Source organism: Capricornis sumatraensis, chromosome 3 (assembly GCF_032405125.1).
Source record: "Capricornis sumatraensis isolate serow.1 chromosome 3, serow.2, whole genome shotgun sequence".
NCBI classification, from domain to species: domain Eukaryota; kingdom Metazoa; phylum Chordata; class Mammalia; order Artiodactyla; family Bovidae; genus Capricornis; species Capricornis sumatraensis.
Window position 1 is genome coordinate 34558965 of NC_091071.1, and position 17951 is coordinate 34576915.

General features: G+C 48.1%; 1 protein-coding gene across 1 annotated transcript in view; it reads right to left on the bottom strand.

Annotated features, from left to right (window-relative positions):
* Positions 1-3896: 3896 nt before the first annotated feature.
* Positions 3897-17951, bottom strand: part of ABAT (4-aminobutyrate aminotransferase) — an 87126-nt gene continuing 73071 nt past the window's right edge. Inside the window, exons 12-16 of the mRNA XM_068968918.1 lie at positions 15649-15786; positions 13997-14164; positions 12395-12541; positions 8814-8925; positions 3897-7001 (exon numbers count right to left, since the gene is read on the bottom strand). Of these exons, the coding sequence (XP_068825019.1) occupies positions 6880-7001; positions 8814-8925; positions 12395-12541; positions 13997-14164; positions 15649-15786 (687 nt within the window). The 3' untranslated portion in view covers positions 3897-6879. The remainder of the gene's footprint in view (positions 7002-8813; positions 8926-12394; positions 12542-13996; positions 14165-15648; positions 15787-17951) is intronic.

The following is a 17951-nucleotide window of genomic DNA, read 5'->3' on the forward strand; positions in this document are numbered from 1 at the left end:
GGTTTTATGAAGACCTACAAGACCTTTTAGAACTAACACCCAAAAAAGATGTCCTTTTCATTATAGGGGACTGGAATGCAAAAGTAGGAAGTCAAGAAACACCTGGAGTAACAGGCAAATTTGGCCTTGGAATGTGGAATGAAGCAGGGCAAAGACTAATAGAGTTTTGCCAAGAAAATGCACTGGTCATAGCAAACACCCTCTTCCAACAACACAAGAGAAGACTCTACACATGAACATCACCAGATGGTCAACACTGAAATCAGATTGATTATATTCCATGCAGCCAAAGATGGAGAAGCTCTATACAGTCAACAAAAACAAGACTGGGAGCTGACTGTGGCTCAGATCATGAACTCCTTATTACCAAATTCAGACTCAAATTGAAGAAAGTAGGGAAAACCGCTAGACCATTCAGGTATGACCTAAATCAAATCCCTTAGGATTATACAGTGGAAGTGAGAAATAGATTTAAGGGCCTAGATCTGATAGATAGAGTGCCTGATGAACTATGGAATGAAGTTCGTGACATTGTGCAGGAGACAGGGATCAAGACCATCCCCATGGAAAAGAAATGCAAAAAAGGAAAATGGCAGTCTGGGGAGGCCTTACAAATAGCTGTGAAAAGAAGAGAGGTGAAAAGCAAAGGAGAAAAGGAAAGATATAGGCATCTAAATGCAGAGTTCCAAAGACTAGCAAGAAGAGATAAGAAAGCCTTCTTCAGCAATCAATGCAAAGAAACAGAGGAAAACAACAGATTGGGAAAGACTAGAGATCTCTTCAAGAAAATTAGATACCAAGGGAACATTTCATGCAAAGATGGGCTCGACAAAGGACAGAAATGGTATGGACCTAACAGAAGCAGAAGATATTAAGAAGAGGTGGCAAGAATACACAGAAGAACTGTACAAAAAAGATCTTCACGACCCAGATAGTCATGATAATGTGATCACTAATCTAGAACCAGACATCTTGGAATGTGAAGTCAAGTGGGCCTTAGCATCACTATGAACAAAGCTAGTGGAGGTGATGGAATTCCAATTCAGCTGTATCAAATCCTGAAAGATGATGCTGTGAAAGTGCTGCACTCAATATGCCAGCAAATTTGTAAAACTCAGCAGTGGCCACAGGACTGGAAAAGGTCAGTTTTCATTCCAATTCCAAAGAAAGGCAATGCCAAAGAATGCTCAAACTACCGCACAATTGCACTCATCTCACATGCTAGTAAATTAACGCTCAAAATTCTCCAAGCCAGGCTTCAGCAATACGTGAACCGTGAACTCCCTGGCGTTCAAGCTGGTTTTAGAAAAGGCAGAGGAACCAGAGATCAAATTGCCAACATCTCCTGGATCATGGAAAAAGCAAGAGAGTTCCAGAAAAACATCTGTTTCTGCTTTATTGACTATGCCAAAGCCTTTGACTGTGTGGATCACAATAAACTGTGGAAAATTCTGAAAGAGATGGGAATACCAGACCACCTGACCTGCCTCTTGAGAAATCTGTATGCAGGTCAGGAAGCAACAGTTAGAACTGAACATGGAACAACAGACTGGTTCCAAATAGGAAAAGGAGTACGTCAAGGCTGTACATTGTCACCCTGCTTATTTAACTTCTATGCAGAGTGCATCATGAGAAATGCTGGACACAAGCTGGAATCAAGATTGCCGGGAGAAATCTCAATAACCTCAAATATGCAGATGACACCACCCTTATGGCAGAAAGTGAAGAGGAACTAAAAAGCCTCTTGATGAAAGTGAAAGAGGAGAGTGAAAAAGTTGGCCTAAAGCTCAACATTCAGAAAACGAAGATCATGGCATCCAGTCCCATCACTTCATGGGAAATAGATGGGGAAAAAGTGGAAACAGTGTCAGACTTTATTTTTTGGGCTCCAGAATCACTGCAGATGGTGACTGTAGCCATGAAATTAAAAGACGCTTACTCCTTGGAAGAAAACTTATGACCAACCTAGATAGCATATTCAAAAGCAGAGACATTACTTTGCCGACTAAGGTCTGTCTAGTCAAGGCTATGGTTTTTCCTGTGGTCATGTATGGATGTGAGAGTTGGACTGTGAAGAAGGCTGAGCGCCAAAGAATTGATGCTTTTGAACTGTGGTGTTGGAGAAGACTCTTGAGAGTCCCTTGGACTGCAAGGAGATCAACCCTGGGATTTCTTTGGAAGGAATGATGCTAAAGCTGAAACTCCAGTACTTTGGCCACCTCATGAGAAGAGTTGACTCATTGGAAAAAACTCTGATGCTGGGAGGGATTGAGGGCAGGAGGAGAAGGAGACGACAGAGGATGAGATGGCTGGATGGCATCACGGACTCGATGGACGTGAGTCTGAGTGAACTCCGGGAGATGGTGATGAACAGGGAGGCCTGGCGTGCTGTGATTCACAGGGTCACAAAGAGTCAGACACAACTGAGCGACTGAACTGAACTGAACTGAACTGATTACTTTCTAAGTGCAATTATTTCATAGATGTGTTGGGTGTCCCAGCCAGAAGGAACATTGGAAATCTTGTGATCCAAACCATACATTTTCCATGTGAGAAAAATAAGGGCTGTGTAGGGGTACGGAGACAGCTGGGCGCAGAAGCGAGTCAGCAGCACACGACCCCTGCGTGGTTCCAGGTCAGGACACCAGGAGGACCGAAGAGGCAGACTGTTTTCCCGCCCCCACAACCCCCGCAGGTGCTGACTCAGCATCTCTTCCCCGCTTTCCCATGCTGCACCTGCCTGCAGGCTGATTCCAGCTGGTCCTCAACTTAACCACCTCAAGTGGTGGCAAAAATAATGCAGTTGAATTGGTTTGGGGTAGGGCACAAGAGTTTTACAAAGCTCTTTAGGGTGACTACAAAGTGCGTCCAGTGTTGGGATTTCCCAATGGCTAAGACTCCACACTGCCAAGGCAGGGGGCCTGAGTTCGATCCCTGGTCAGGGAACTAGATCCCACATGGCACAACTTAAAAAAAAAAAATGATCTCCCGTGCTGCAACGGAGACCTGGTGCAGCCAAATAAATTAAAAAAAATTAAAAAATGAAGCAACACAAGGTACCTAGTGAGGACTGTCAGTGTCCTGGGCTCTGTGGGTTCTGTGTTCATCCTCTCCCCATCCAGCCCATTCCTGTTGTCCTGGTCGGGCCACCCAGTCATCTCGAGGCCACAGATTCCCACCTGGTGGTCCAGGCGCTCTGTTGTTCACAGTGGGCACTCAGAATATTCTTTCGAGAATGCACGTGGATTACCCCCTTAGCCCAGACCTTTGGTGGCTCCATCACTGTGTGGCAGGCCCAGCCTGGCTCAGAAGACCCTCTGGATCTGTGCCCTCCTTTTTCTTTGGCCTGGTCTCCAGGCTCTTCCCATCTCCCCGTCTTTGTGATATAGTCATGCTGAACACCACAGACCTGCCTTCCTCACCCAGCCTTCAGCTAGCTGTTCTCTTGGTCTGGAACGCCTTCTACCCCTCCTCTGAGTCATTGGAGCAGTTCTCACTCAACTGTGAGGTTGAAATTCAGGGGCCTGACTTCCACCCTGCCTTGGGCCTGTCCTTTTTTCACAAACAGCGTCCTCCTGTATCCTGGCCCTTATGCGGGCCCATGGCAGGTGAGCCGAGGGCCACACCTTGTCCACCCCTGACACGTGGTATACCTTGGATGAACTCTGATGAACTGAATGGCCTCAGCAGGCTTCCCGAGGCAGAATTAACACAGGCACAGAATTCCCCCAAGACATCCTGAAGAGTTACGATTAAGCACTTATGCGTGCTTAACGAGAACCTGTCAAATGAGTCCTTACCAAAACCATTTCTAACCAAAAAGACCACTTATACGCAGATGTTTCCATTATAAACATTTTGTTTTTAATTTAAGAATACTGATGGACACAGGAAACAGATTGAATTCATGGAATTGGGCATAGGGTCATCCGTTACATTGTGACGTGTTAATTTCTTTATCATTTATTGGCACTGTCAACAGAATACTGTAAACAAGACCACTTTGTATGCGGGTAAGTCGGCGAGGTTCCCTAGCTATGGGTTTCTACCATGAGTTGATATATATAGATATAGACATGTATAGATACATAGACAGATGAATGTTGTGCACAACTCTGCATGGTTACTGAGTGTCAGTAAAAATTATAAAAAAAAAACAAACACCCATTTATAGTAAAAGTGAGGATGTGCTAAGATTTGCTATTACTGGACCTCGTTTTTCTGTAAAAGGGATGAGATTTCCTAGCGACACGTACTAAACTCCATGGCACTAATGTGGGATGGATTCATTTCCAGGCCGTAGGTCACAAAAACTCTTCTGCACCTGTCTTCTGCTCTCCTTGTGTTCCACTAACCTCTGACAGTTTCTTGAACACTGCTGAGAATCTTTACCTTTCCCCCCACCCCCAAAAGAGGATGTCTCAGGAACTCACTCAGCCCTGAGTCAATGAGATAAATAGCGTAAAAAGTTTTCTAAGAAGTAACTTCCCTTGGTAAGGACTGAATAAGTCTGGTCCTGACTCTCCAGATTAAAAAAAAAAAAAAAAAAAGATTTCATTTATCTGTCCATGCCCTACGGGGAGAGAACAAAATATTGGAGCCACTCTTTCCACCAAAGAGAGCCATGTTTCTGGTTGTGCACTGGCTTAAAAACCTTTTGGACTCCAGGAACCTCACTGTATGTTTGGATCCAATGCTAAGTTTCTCCAGAGAAAGCATATGTGAAGTATGGTTTGGTTTGCCTTTTGCTTATTTGTTAAATAAGGCCTTGAATCTTGGGATATTGCCTGTGGAATCTGGATCCCCTGTGAAAGGTGTGAGGCTGTGAATGGGTGTGTCTTTGCATACGCTGTTCCCTTTCTGCAACACTTCCTTGCCTTGTCTGCTAGGTGAACTCTTACGCATCCTGCAAAACCCTGCTTAAATGTCACTTTCTCCTTGGACCCTCCTCTGACCCTTAGATGGATCAGGTCACTCCCTCTGATTTCCTGATGTTCCCACACATACTGCTGTTAACGGCACTTGCCATTCTGCATTGATTGTTGGTTTAAGAGTCTGTTGTTCCCAATGGGAGGGTGAGTCCCTTGAGAACAGGGACTAGGTTTCATTTCGCCTTTGGATTTCTAGTGCTTAGCACTGGGCCTGGGACAGAGCAGATATTTAATGCAAGTTTCATGAATGAATGACTGGATAAATAAATGAATCTACAAGTGAGTGAAAGTTGTACAGAGAGGGAACTCCATTTAGCTGGCAGTGCACATGCCCTTGGACACAGCAGAGCTCCTTAAAAGCAACAGATTGGCACTGAGTGCAGGATGTGGGGTGAACCAGGATTCATGGATCTGTCCATGTTCTTGTTAAACATGTGAGTTTGCCTTTGACTCTCGGCAAAGATAGGTTGATGACCAAATCTGCTGAACAGTGGAAGCGGGAAGAAAAAGCCAAAGCACTTTGAGATCTTTGGATGATTAGTTATTAAAAGAGAAAAGTGCTGAATTGAGATTCTTGATCTGTCCGGCTCCTCAAAACAGTCAACCAAGGCATGGGGAGACCCCAGGGGCTTCCTTTTGGACAGACTTCCTTCATCTACCCGCTAAACCACACCTCATTGCTCTAGGATGATCTGCTGCTCTGTTTCAGAAGCATATGAAGTCAAATTAATCAGTTGCAAAATTGTCTCACCTCCAGGAGAGACCCCCTGAACCTCAGCCATCCTCTAGTGAAGCCTCTAAGCATGGTCCTCTCACACTCATGCGTGGGGGGAAAATCTCTGACTCAGAGCAATAACGACAAGGGAATCGCCGCGCCCTGACAGGCTGCATTTTCCTGCCTGGAGCTCTGTGCGTTTAATGCATGACGCCTCCCTCAAGAAGAAACCTGGTCCTGTAACCAATTCCCTCTGACGGAGTAGAAAAGCCGTTCCTGGGGTGCTGCTCACATGTGGAGCAGAGGTGGGTGAGCAGAAGCTAGAGAAAGAGATCTCCCCAGACCAGGGGTCCAAAGCCAGACCCTAGAAGCTGGGGGGGACAGGAAGGGGGAGGGGTCTCTGCTGTCCCCAGCTTGGGCTGACACTCCCGGGAGTGTGTCCCAGGGTGATGGGCTACAGCTTTCCTTCCCAGGAGGGAGGTCCGGGCTGACGCCTAACAGGAGGGAGGGGACTTGGGGAATGAGAGTGGGGACTAAGACCTGTTGGTGATGCCGCCCAGAGATTCTCCCAGGACAAAGCCCCCTCAAGGAGAGAATTCACAGTTTGGAGAGGAATCCCCAGATGCATTGGGGGAGTGGCTACAAGACCCCCTTCCCACAGCTCCCCCCTTCTCACAGCCCGAAGCTCAGTCCTGTGTCCCTGCCATCCTGCCTTCCCATGCTGTGTCCTGCCCATCACTGCACTGCCCATGGGACATGCTCAGGGGGGATGAGGGGGACGCAAGTCTGTTTGCATAGGACGGGGGAGGGAGAACCAGGATCCTCCCCTCTTTGAATGTGTCCCTCGAGTGGAATGGAACCCAGGAGTCCCAGCCACCAGGCCCAGCAGCAGGTGTCATTCCCTTGACTGGCTTCCAAAGGTATTGGGGCATCCCCGGAGGGCAGTTACGTGGCCAGGACCCCCGGGGACCATCCTAAGACAGACAGTCCAGGGCTCAAGCAGAATCTCTGAGCTGAAAACCAATGTGTGCCACCGGCTCCTTGGAGACGGAGACCCCAACCAGCCCCTCCCTGCCCCCAAGCCACCACAGACATCCCCTCCTCTTCACGAGTAACCCTCCAGTTTATGCCTTCACCTCTGAAACTTTGAGTGAAAACATGAATTAGGCAAACTAATCAATTGGACAACGGTTGAGGTTGGGCTGTCCTCAGAGCATGGAGGAGAGGGCTTCTTTACTTGAAGTCAGCTAGGATGTCACTAAAGATGTTGAGGAACAGGTGTGCGTGGTGATCTCGGAAGACCAGAGTGGGACGGAAGCGGATGGACCTGTCGCCGCAGCCCCCCAGCATCAGGCCTGGAAGGAGAAGCAAGGGGTGGGTGGGTTAGGGGCTCGGGCTCAGGGTCACCTGCTGGGGGTCTGCCGGGGGGGCGGTCACACAGGGGTGCTACCATCCATCTGGACTGTTTCATCCTTCTCCTAGCCACCCATCCAGCCTCCCTTCTCGTTCTCTCCCATTGCCCGGCTCACCCACCCTTCTCTCTTCCCTCCCTCCCTTCCAACTGCAAATGCCAGCTCTGTTGCCCCAAACTAGCCCTGCTGATGGAGAAACCCTGAGTCCAAGTCCCTGCCTTCCAGGAACTCATGGTGCGGCAGGGAGAGAAAATAAGTAAAGAACTAAATTACAGCACCTCTTGGTGGTCCAGTGGTTAAGAATCAGCCTGCCAGTGCAGGGGACACGGGTTCGATCCCTGGTCCAGGAAGATCCCACATGCCAAGGAGCAGCTAAGCCCGTGTGCCACACGTGCTCTAGAGCCCATGCTCTGCCACAAGAGAAGCCGCCACAATGAGAAGCCCGCACGCCACACCCCTGCTCCCTGCAACTAGAGAAAGCCTGAGTGCAGCCAAAAGTAACTGCATAAATACAATTATGAAAAAAAAGAAGTAAATTACAAAAGTGTGGGCAGGTCAGCAGCATGTCCAAGAGACGGAATCTGCTTATTACTATTATTTTTTAGCATATGGGATCTTAGTTCCCCAACCAGGGAGGGAACCTGTGGTCCCAGCAGAAAAAGTGCCGAGTCTTAACCATTGGATGCTAGGGAGTTCCTGGAATTTATTTTTTAAATCTATTTATGGCCTGTGGGAATCTTAGTTTCCCGGACCAGGGTTTGAACTCGTGCCCCACGCAGTGAAAGTGCAGAGTCTTAACCACTGGACGACCAATGAATTCCTGGAATCTGCTTATTTTATTTAAAAAAATCTATTTATTTATGGCCTGCGGGAATCTTAGTGTCCTGGACCAGGGACAGAACCCGTGCCCCCTGCAGGGGAAGCGCAGAGTCTTAACCACTGGACCATCAGGGACCACCTAGAATGTACTTATTTTAAAGGGCAACTTCACCTTTGACTAGATTGGGGTCCTTGCCTGGGTTGCACAGTGTCTCTGAGACTTTTTTTTTTCCATTCTCAAGAGGAGATGAATTACCCTGCCCTTCAGGGTTGCGGCTGGGATCCTCTAAGATGGTCCACGTGAAAGACACCGGCTTAGACACCCAGCAGGCACTCTGATCTCCCCCACTTAAAACTTCTAGGGCTCCCATAGCTCTCAGGAGAAAGTCTGGAATCTTGAGCATCATCCACCTGAACCTGATTCACCCACCGCTGCCTCTGTCCCTTGTCACACTCTAAGCCCCGTCTCACCCAGCTAAAGGAACACCTCCCTCCCTCTGTCCAAAATGCTCCTTCTCACCTTCTTCACCTGGCCAACCACTATTCATCCAGCAAAATGCTGCTTCCTCCAGGAAGCCTTCCCTGATTTCCTGGACATTTTCCCCAGCTATTTTCTCTCTAGCTCCTTTCCTTCCATCCTAGGACTTAAAACTGTAATAGATTGTTTCTGAAATATTCTCTTTGATGTCACCCCTTCCTGCTAGACTGAAAGCTCCTTGAAGGAAGGTTTCCTGATCCTCTCCAGCGTGGGCACCACTCACCTATTCAGGGAATACTGCCGCATGAATCAACATATAAAGAAATCTCCCTGGTAACTTTCTCTTAAGAAAGGAGATTCAGCCTATTTTTAGTCCCTTGAAGGTTCACCTTCTGTGCCCCAACTGGGCCCCCGACCTGGAACTGTGGTCACTTCCCCTCCTGGCCAAGGTGTTTTACCTTTGTTCCTGGCTATTGAAATGAGTTTATTCCGCACGGATTCATCTGGAGTGTCGAAGGAGCAGAAGGTGCCTCGCCCTCTGACTCTGCTGATGAGCTGGGGGAACCGGGCCTGCAGTTGGGAGACAAGGCCGGCATCAGTGCAAAGGAAGGCAAGACTTCTCTGGTGGTCCAGGGGTTAAGAATCCGCCTGCCAATGCAGGGGACGTGGGCTCCATCCCTGGTCTGGGAAGATCCCATGTCCTGCGGGGCAGCTAGACCCCGTGCACCACAATGACTGAGGCCCACATCCTAGAGCCGGTGCTCGGCAGCAAGAGAAGCCACTGCAACAAGAAGCCTGCACGCTGCAACTAGAGGTTAGCCCTTGCTCACTGCAACTAGGGAAAGCCCACGCAGCAACGAAGACCCAGTGCAGTAAAAGGGAAAAGAGCCAAGGCAGCCATCAGTCCACGTGGACCTCATGGCCACTCGGCTCAGGGTAGGGACAGCCTCGGAACAACAGGATCCTTGCAGAGCCTGGCCGGCCCCGGCACGTCCACACTCCGGCACCGACAACTGCAACTGGGGCCCAGCTGCCCCTCCAGGGGACACAGAAGTGTCCGACATTTCCCCTGCCACCCTGGCAAAGGGGGAGGGAACGGGCAGCAGGAGGGAAGGTCCTTCTGCTTCCATCCTTCCCAGAGGCTTTTTCTAGCACCTGCTCCAGCCCAGCCTCAGTCTAAATGCAAATCCAGTCCAAGAAAAGAAAAAAGAAATCCCCCTTCGAGCTACATGCTGCACAGTTGGAGGGGCTCAGCTGTCTCAGCAGCCACACTTAACCCCTTCAGAGTCTGCAATCAGGCAGACCTGGGTTTAAAGCTCCCCATTCCCATCCAGATAATGAGGAGTACTGTAGGGAATATGCTTTGCACAGGTCTGTACTATAATTAACAGAGCTTCTTTGAAAAATAAGAATGACTATCTCATCACCCCCAGGAGAAGGGCTGGGAGCAGTAAAAAGTACATCGTGGAAAAACATCTTGAAAACAAGATGTTGAAGTACTGATGTGACTGATGGAAAACCATTAGTGACTGTTCCCAGAGCCTTGAGGGAGTTGCTGAGAAAGGGCCTCACTAGCTGAAGCGCTAAACAGAGTCAAGCAAGGCCTGAAGGTTTGACACTGAGGACTGTGCATTGTATATCTTTATCCCCGATCTGAGATTGTAAAGAACAGATATCTCTAGAGCACGTACCAGGAAAGGAAAAAGGAAAGTGAAGTCGCTCAGCTGTGTCTGACTCTTTGCGACCCCATGGACTGTAGCCTACCAGGCTCCTCTGTCCATGGGATTTTCCAGGCAAGGGTACTAGAGTGGGTTGCCATTTCCTTCATTGGAAAGACTGATGCTGAAGCTGAAACCCCAATACTTTGGCCACCTGATGCAAAGAACTGACTCATTTGAAAAGACCCTGATGCTGGGAAAGATTGAAGGCAGGATGAAAGGGGACGACAGAGGATGAGATGGTTGGATGGCATCACTGACTTGATGGACATGAGTTTGAGCAAACTCTGGGAGTTGGTGATGGGCAGGGAAGTCTGGTGTGCTGCAGTCCATGGGGTCCCAAAGAGTCGGACATGACTGAGCGACTGAACTAACTCCTGTTCTGGAACATGGGCTGTAGGCAGGGAGGCTTCAGCAGTTGTGGCTCCAGGACTCTAGAGCACAGGCTCAATAGCTGTGGCACATGGGCTTAGCTGCTCCGACATGTGGGATCTTCTCAGATCAGGGATGGGACCCGAGTCTCCTTAACTGGCTGGCAGATTCTTTACCACTGACCCACCAAGGAAGCTCCAAGCAAGCGACTTCTAATTTTTCAGTGTAAGTATGTCCCAAACGTTGCATGGGATATATTTGTGCTAAAAAAAAAAATAATAATTCTCATCTTTTAAATTTAACTAAAGTCTTGTAATTTGCTAACTCACATCCCTATCCGGGGAGGAAGAAGTTGGTCCCTGAAGCTCCTGCCTCTTCCCTGTGATGGGAACCAAGTCTAGTACCTGCCTTTCTCCCCTAGGCTTTGGACTTGTGAAATTTAAATGTAACTGGGGGATCCTGCCTTTATTTTCCCTTGAAATGCAGTAATCCTATTCTGAGGATTAAATGAGATAATGCACTTAACACAATGCTTGGCACAGAGCAAATTTTCAATTGATGGAAAAATAATTTTAAAAAGGATGATGTCTTTGATCATGTCAGAGGGGTGAACACTGGCAAAGAACACGGATTTTGAAGGCCACCAAAATCAGGTTCAAACCCCAGGGGAAGTCCTCCTTGGTGGTCCAGAGGCCAAGACTCCATACTGCCAGTGCTGGGGGCCTGGGTTTCACCCCTGGTCGAGGAACGAGATCCCACATGCTGCAACTAAAGATCCTGTGTGCTGCAGTTGAGAGTCGGAGCAGCCAAAGAAATAAGTACATTTTAAAAAGAAAGAAAGAAAAAGAAGCACAGTAGCAGCTGTGTAACTTTGGACAAGTTAATAACTCTCTACCCCTCCATTTCCTCATCTGTAAAATGGGGACAATAGTGGTATCTCCATCACTGGCATCACTGTTGGACTTAAACAGGAATGCACAAGGCTCCTTGTTAGAGGACTCGGTGGGAGCAGCCTCTCAATCAGTGGACGCTGTTCTCACTACCGTCCTTCCTCCCTTCAACGTCAATAGCATTGTCAGCGTCACCATCATCATCGGCGGTTCAGCTGAGCTCACCAGGGACTGGATGCTTCAAGCTCCCGGAGGAAGGAAGGGCTCTTTCTGTCCAGCCATCTGGGGAGGGTCAGCTCTCCTCCTAACTCCTGGGCTGGACTGGCCAGTCCTGGAGACACTGTGGTTCCTCCCAGCAACATCCCCCACCCCCAAATCTAGGAGAGTGTGTCATGCAGGGAATAGACACAACAAAGGCAAATAATTATAACAGAATAATTAAAATAGAGAGCTCTACTGTCCAATGAGGAGGCCACATGTGGCTGTTGAAATGTGAGTTCAAATTGGAGTGTACCCTAAGTGACTGAGGGCAGGAGGAGAAGGGGGCAACAGAGAATAAGATGGTTGGATGGCATCACCAACTCAATGGACTTGAGTTTGAGCAAACTCCAGGAGATAGTGAAGGACAGGGAAACCTGGCGTGCTGCAGTCCATGGGGTCGCAAAGAGTCGGACACGACTGAACAACGACAAGAGCTTGTAATCTGTCCCCCTGGAGAGCACTGCTACAGAGTGATCAGGGTGTAGAAGATGGTCCAGGGGAGGGAACGGGCGACACACGGGTGGGAAGGAGAGAGGAGTGTTGGGGAGATTTTTCAAAGGAGGGATGTCTGAACTCAGAGGAGGATGTTAGCAGAAAACTAGGAGCTCAGGAACCGGGAACAAGGTTGGAAATGAGGGGTAGGAAGGTGCTCCCTACAGAAATGGTGCAGCCCATTCAGAATCGCTGGGGCAGTGGGTGCGATGCCACCCTGAAAGGTTCAGCTGTTGCCCCAGGGGCCGTGGGGAGCCATGGGTGGGGGTCTTGGAGGGTTGGGATGGGGCCGGGGTGGCAGAGTACCTGGAGGTCGAGCAGTCCCGTGAGCAGGACCTTCCCAGCATGGGCTGCGTTGTTCAGCAGGTCCTCTCGCTTGATGACGTTGATGACCTCGGCCAGCAGCAGATTTTTGGACGGGTCTCCCAGCCACGTGTTGAAGATCCGGTAAGGCTGGAATCGGAATCAGATATCACGGGGTATCAGAAAGGTTCCAGACATAGCCTCAGACACACTTCTCCTCGTTTAAGAGAGAGATTAATCAGCAAGCAGTTGCTAAGGGCTGGGAGGATAACACACGGTCTCACCAAATTCTCTACATCACAGCAACCTTGTAGGTCTTACGCATGTGTGCTAAAGTCGCTTCAGGTGTGTTCAACTCTTTGTGACTCTACAGACTGTAGCCTTTCAGGCGCCTCTGTCCACGGGATTCTCCAGGCTAGAAAGCTGGAGTGGGTTGCCATGCCCTCCTCCAGGGGATCTTCCCGACCCAGGGATTGAGACTGCGTCTCCTGTATTGCAGGCGGATTCTTTATAGCTGAGCCGCTGGGGAAGCCCTGTGGGTCTTCTAGTTACTACTGTTAGGGACACCAACTCATCCAGGCCCTGGAAAATCCCTTAGTCCTGGGGAAACTGAGACAGTTGGCTCCTCATCACCACAATTCTTATTTTTATAAAGGATGAGTGGGGGTTCTGAGAGGTGAAGTGATTTGTCTGTGAACATACAGCACTTTGGTGGAGTCAGGAGTGGACTGATGGCAGCCTGGCCCTTAAAGGCCACTCACTTCACTCCTCTCTCAGGCATCAGTGCAGCCCAGCTGAAACACACTGCCCAGCCTCTCTTGCGATCAACATGAGCAGATCTTAGGCAAAAGCGGGAGAAACAGAAACGTTGTGGGATTTCTGGGAAGGCTGCTTAAGGACGAGAAGTGGGCCACTTTGTCCTTGCCTCCTTTTTCCTTCCTACTGCCTCGAATTGAAATTTGAGGGCTGGAGCCCAAGCAGTCGTTTTGGATCATGAGGTGACCTTGAGGGTAGGAGCTATATGAAGGAATGATGGAAGTAGCAACCCTGGGCCCTTGATGACTCTGTGTGTGAGAGAGAGAGAGAGAATCTGTGTGTACATGTGGCATTCCAGTAAAGTGGTTAAGAGCATGAGCTCTGGGTTTATATCTTGACTTTGTCACTTAACCGGCTGTGTGACCTTAAACAACTTACTTAACGTCTTTGTGCCTGATTCCTCATTAGCAAAATGGGAGAGAAAAATAACATTTACTTGGTTAGAGGTTTAAGGATTAAAAGTACAAGCAGAGTATCTGGAATTGGGTCAGAGACAAAGGCGCTGTTCACGGCAGCAGCTATTGACAATATTTTTGCTTGTGCACAGAGAGAAAAATTAGAAGCCCAAAGATAGACTGCTATAAAGTCAACCCTGCAGAGAGAGCTGGGGTGATTGTAACCATTGCCTTTAAATTAGGTTGATAAGAAATAAGGCTTCAGAAACTTCTGTGAGACATTTAGGTATTTACTGAGTGCCTTGTTGATGAGAAAGAAGCAGTTAAGAGAAAGCAACGCCCCCTGCCCTGGAAAGCAGAGGTCGGGGGGCAGGCAGACGGGGTCCCCACTCACAGCGTTGGGCCGCAACTCCTCCTTGTGGAAGAAGCCCCCGGTCATCATCTTCTTGCTGAAGGTCATCACGTCCGCCGGGTCATCCAAGCCCCAGTGCTCGTGGGCCCAGAACTTGCCGGTGCAGCCTCCTCCAGTCTGGACCTCGTCCACCAAGAAGGCACAGCCGTGCTGGCGCAGGCGGGGTGAGGCAGAGATGAAGACCGTGTGTACCTCACCCACCTCGGACCCGCCCACCTTGGACCTCGGATCCCTGAATCCAGCCCAAGAGCCACTGCTTTCTGAACCTCACACCCAGCCCATGTTCTCAGGTTGTGCAAAACCAAACAAAGGCTTAGGAGGGCTGTTCCTGCAGGGCTGTGTCTGCGCGTGGCCTCCCACTGCCCAACTGGAACAAAATCGAAACATCAAAGGCTCCCTGAACCACTTGCTTTGGTCCCTGAGCCGATCAACGTGCTCAGAAGGAGGCGTGTCCCGATCCTAAGGCAGCCCCGTTTCCCAAACTTCAGGTGCCATGTCTGCCAGCTTTGCTCAGCACCCAGACTATTGTTATTATTGGTCTTAATTTTTTTCCTTTTTTAATTTTGGCCACACCATGCTATAGGCAGGATCTTAGTTCCCAGAGCAGGGATTGAACCCCTGGCCCTTCAGTGGAATCGCAGAGTCCTAACCAGTAGACCACAAGGGAAGTCCACCTGAACTATTATCTACTTAGCATCTGTGTTTAAGTCAATTTTTATCACCTTTATCCGTAAACTGACTGCTTGCTATACATGCAAGACACATTAAAATAGATATGCGGGCATGCTAAATGCTTCAGTTGTGTCTGACTCTTTGCAACCCTGTGGACTGTAGCCCGCCAGAATCCTCTGTCCACGGGATTCTCCAGGCAAGAATACTGAGGATTGTCATTCCCTTCTCCAGGGGATCTTCCCAACCCAGGGATCAAACCAACATCTCTTATGTCTCCTGCATTGGCAGGCAGATTCTTTACCACTAGCGTCATCTAAAAGTGAAAGTCGCTTAGGATCTTCCCAACCCAGGGATCAAACTGAGGTCTCCCGCATTGCAGGTGGGTTCTTTACCAGCTGAGCCACAAAGGAAGCCCACAGGGTCATCTGGGAATCCCAAAATAGATACGATATTTAAGTTTGTTCATTTGGTTTCTGTGGAGAGTGAACCATAATGGGCTGAAAGATGACATGGGATCCCTAGAAAGAAAAGGGACGAGGGGGCTGAGGCTTTCCCTGGGATGTTCTCTTGTTTGGGAATGTCCCTAAGATGGAAACTGCCTGCAAAGCGGGAGACCCGGGTTTGGTCTCTGGGTTGGGAAGATCCCCTGGAGAAGGAAATGGCAACCCACTCCAGTATCCTTGCCTGGAGAATCCCATGGACAGAGGAGCCTGGAGGGCTACCATCCATGGGGCTGCAAAGAGTCGGACTTAGCGACTAAACCAACACCACCACCACCTAAGATGGCAGGTTGGAGGCTGACTTTGGAAGAAGATTTTAGGGAAGAATTCCCTGTCCTGCTGTCAGCCCCAAGTTTTCTACCCACAAGGCCCACAGGTGGCCTCTGAACTTCTGGAAGTTTACAAGGAGTCCAGGCTCACCCTTTGCTCTGGAAAACCAACTAACTGGCCCCGTGCACTGACCTTCCTGGAGATGTCTCTCAGCTTCCGGAAGAAGTCATCCGACGCGTGGTTGTCTCCACCCTCAGACTGGATGGGTTCCACAATGATGCCGGCCACCGTCCTCTTCTTCTTCCGGTATTTCACGATCAGGTCCTCCACCTGGATTCCAAAGGGGGACGGGACAAGGGCTTGTGGGGGCTCTTGGGCAGCCCCCAAGGAGGATGGGCTTGGGGGGTGCTGTGGACCCCTGGAAGTTATGCTGACGATGTCATGGTGTCTTATCATTAGAATATACAGTGGAGAAAAGACAGTTTCTCTTTAGCAAGTGGTGCTGGGAAACCTGGACAGCTGCATGGCAGTCAGTGAAGTCAGAACACACCCTCATGCCATACACAAAGCAAACTCAGAATGGCTTAAAGACTTACATATAGACACGATACCACAAAACTCCTAGGACAGAACATAGGCGAAACATTCCCTGACATAAATTTTAGCAACATTTTCTTAGGTCAGTTTCCCAGGCAATAGAAATAAAAGCAAAAATAAAGAAACGAGACCTAATCAAATGTATAAGCTTTTGTATAGTGAAAGAACCATAAGCAAAACAAAAAGACAGCCAATGAACTGGGAGGAAGTGCTTGCAAGTGATGGGACAGACGAGGGCTCAATTTCTAAAATATACAAACAGCTCATATAACTCAGTAACACAAAAACCGAATGACCCAATCAAAAAATGGTCAGGAGGCCTAAATAGACATTTCTCCAAAGAAGGCATACAGATGGCCAACAGGCACATAAAAAGATGCTCAACATCACTAATTATTAGAGAAATGCAAATCAAAAGTACAGTAAGTTACAACCTCACACCAGTCAGAATAGCCACCATCAAAAGTGTACAAATAATAAATGCTGGAGAGGATGTGGAGAAATGGGCACCTTTCTACATTAAAATCATTAAAAAACACATTGAAGTATAGTTAATTTACAGTGTTGTGTTAGTTGCTGGTATAAACCAAACTAAGTTACATACACACACATATTCTTTTTCAGATTCTCATTCCCTATAGGTCATTACAAGAAAAAAAAGTTTTTAACTGTTAACAGTGATGGAGTAGTAAGAAAAGCATCTGATTCTCCCCAGGTGGTTATATTTCTTGGAGTCTTGTTCTAAAACAGGCATCATCTTATAAATAATTAAGGAATAGTAATTGTGATACTTTATTAATAATTTAATAATTATGCTTAATTCAAAAAACTCAAACCACATACTCAGATAGAATAACAACTGCAATCTTTCTCTGTTACGTAGAATTAAAGAAAAATCATCTGTGTGAATGACGTAATTTTGGTCTCTGCCTCGCCAATGGCTCCAAGGAAGCTGTCAGACGCTTTTTTTTTGCTTTGAGTGTCATTTGCAATTTGTCATTGCATGGCTATTTTCCCATTTATTTGTCCAGCGCTGTGTTTCTCTCTAGTCTGCACTTTCTGATAGGATGCAGAAGAGACACGTCTATCCAGCATTTGGAATGCAGCTGGTCCAAACTGAAATGTGCTTTACGTCTAAAATACACCCAGCAGTTCAAAGGTTTAACAAAAAAAAATATATAAAAATATCTCATCAATAATTTAAAAATATTAATAACATGTTGACATAGTAATATTTTGAGATACACTGGGTTCAATAAAATGTTATTAAAATTATTCTCCCAGGTCTTTTTACTTTTAAAAAATATGACTAGAAAGGCTGTGGGGACATGTGGCTGGCCTTATTTTGCTTGGACTCCATCATCTTGCTTCCTTTATTTACCACTAAATAGCCAGGTGGCTCAGCGGGAAAGAATTTGCCTGCAATGCAGGAGATGTGGGTTCGATCCCTGAATTGGGAAGATCCCCTGAATCAGGAAATGACATCGCACTCCAATATTTTTGTCTGGAAAATCTCATGGACAGAGGAGCCAGGCAGGCTACAGTCCATAGGGGTTGCAAAAGAGTCGGATACGACTTAGTGACTAAACCACGGCAACAACAAAATACTTAGCACTCAGCTTGAAACCTATTAATTCAAAAAAAAAGAGGTGGGTAAGAGGCAAACCAGCCTTATTTGAGCTCAAATCCAAATCTGAAGAGTGACAGCCACTCCCCACGTGCCCCCTCAAACAACAGAATCCTTTCAACGTCTTACATGGAACCCTAATATCTGGGAGAGATCAAGAGGGGCTGTTGGTTGAAGTGAAGGCGTGGTGACCAGGGTTGCCCATCCTCAGCCCCTCCCCCACCCCTGCAACCTCCAGGGCTCCCTCAAAAGCCCCAGGATTCTGGCGAAG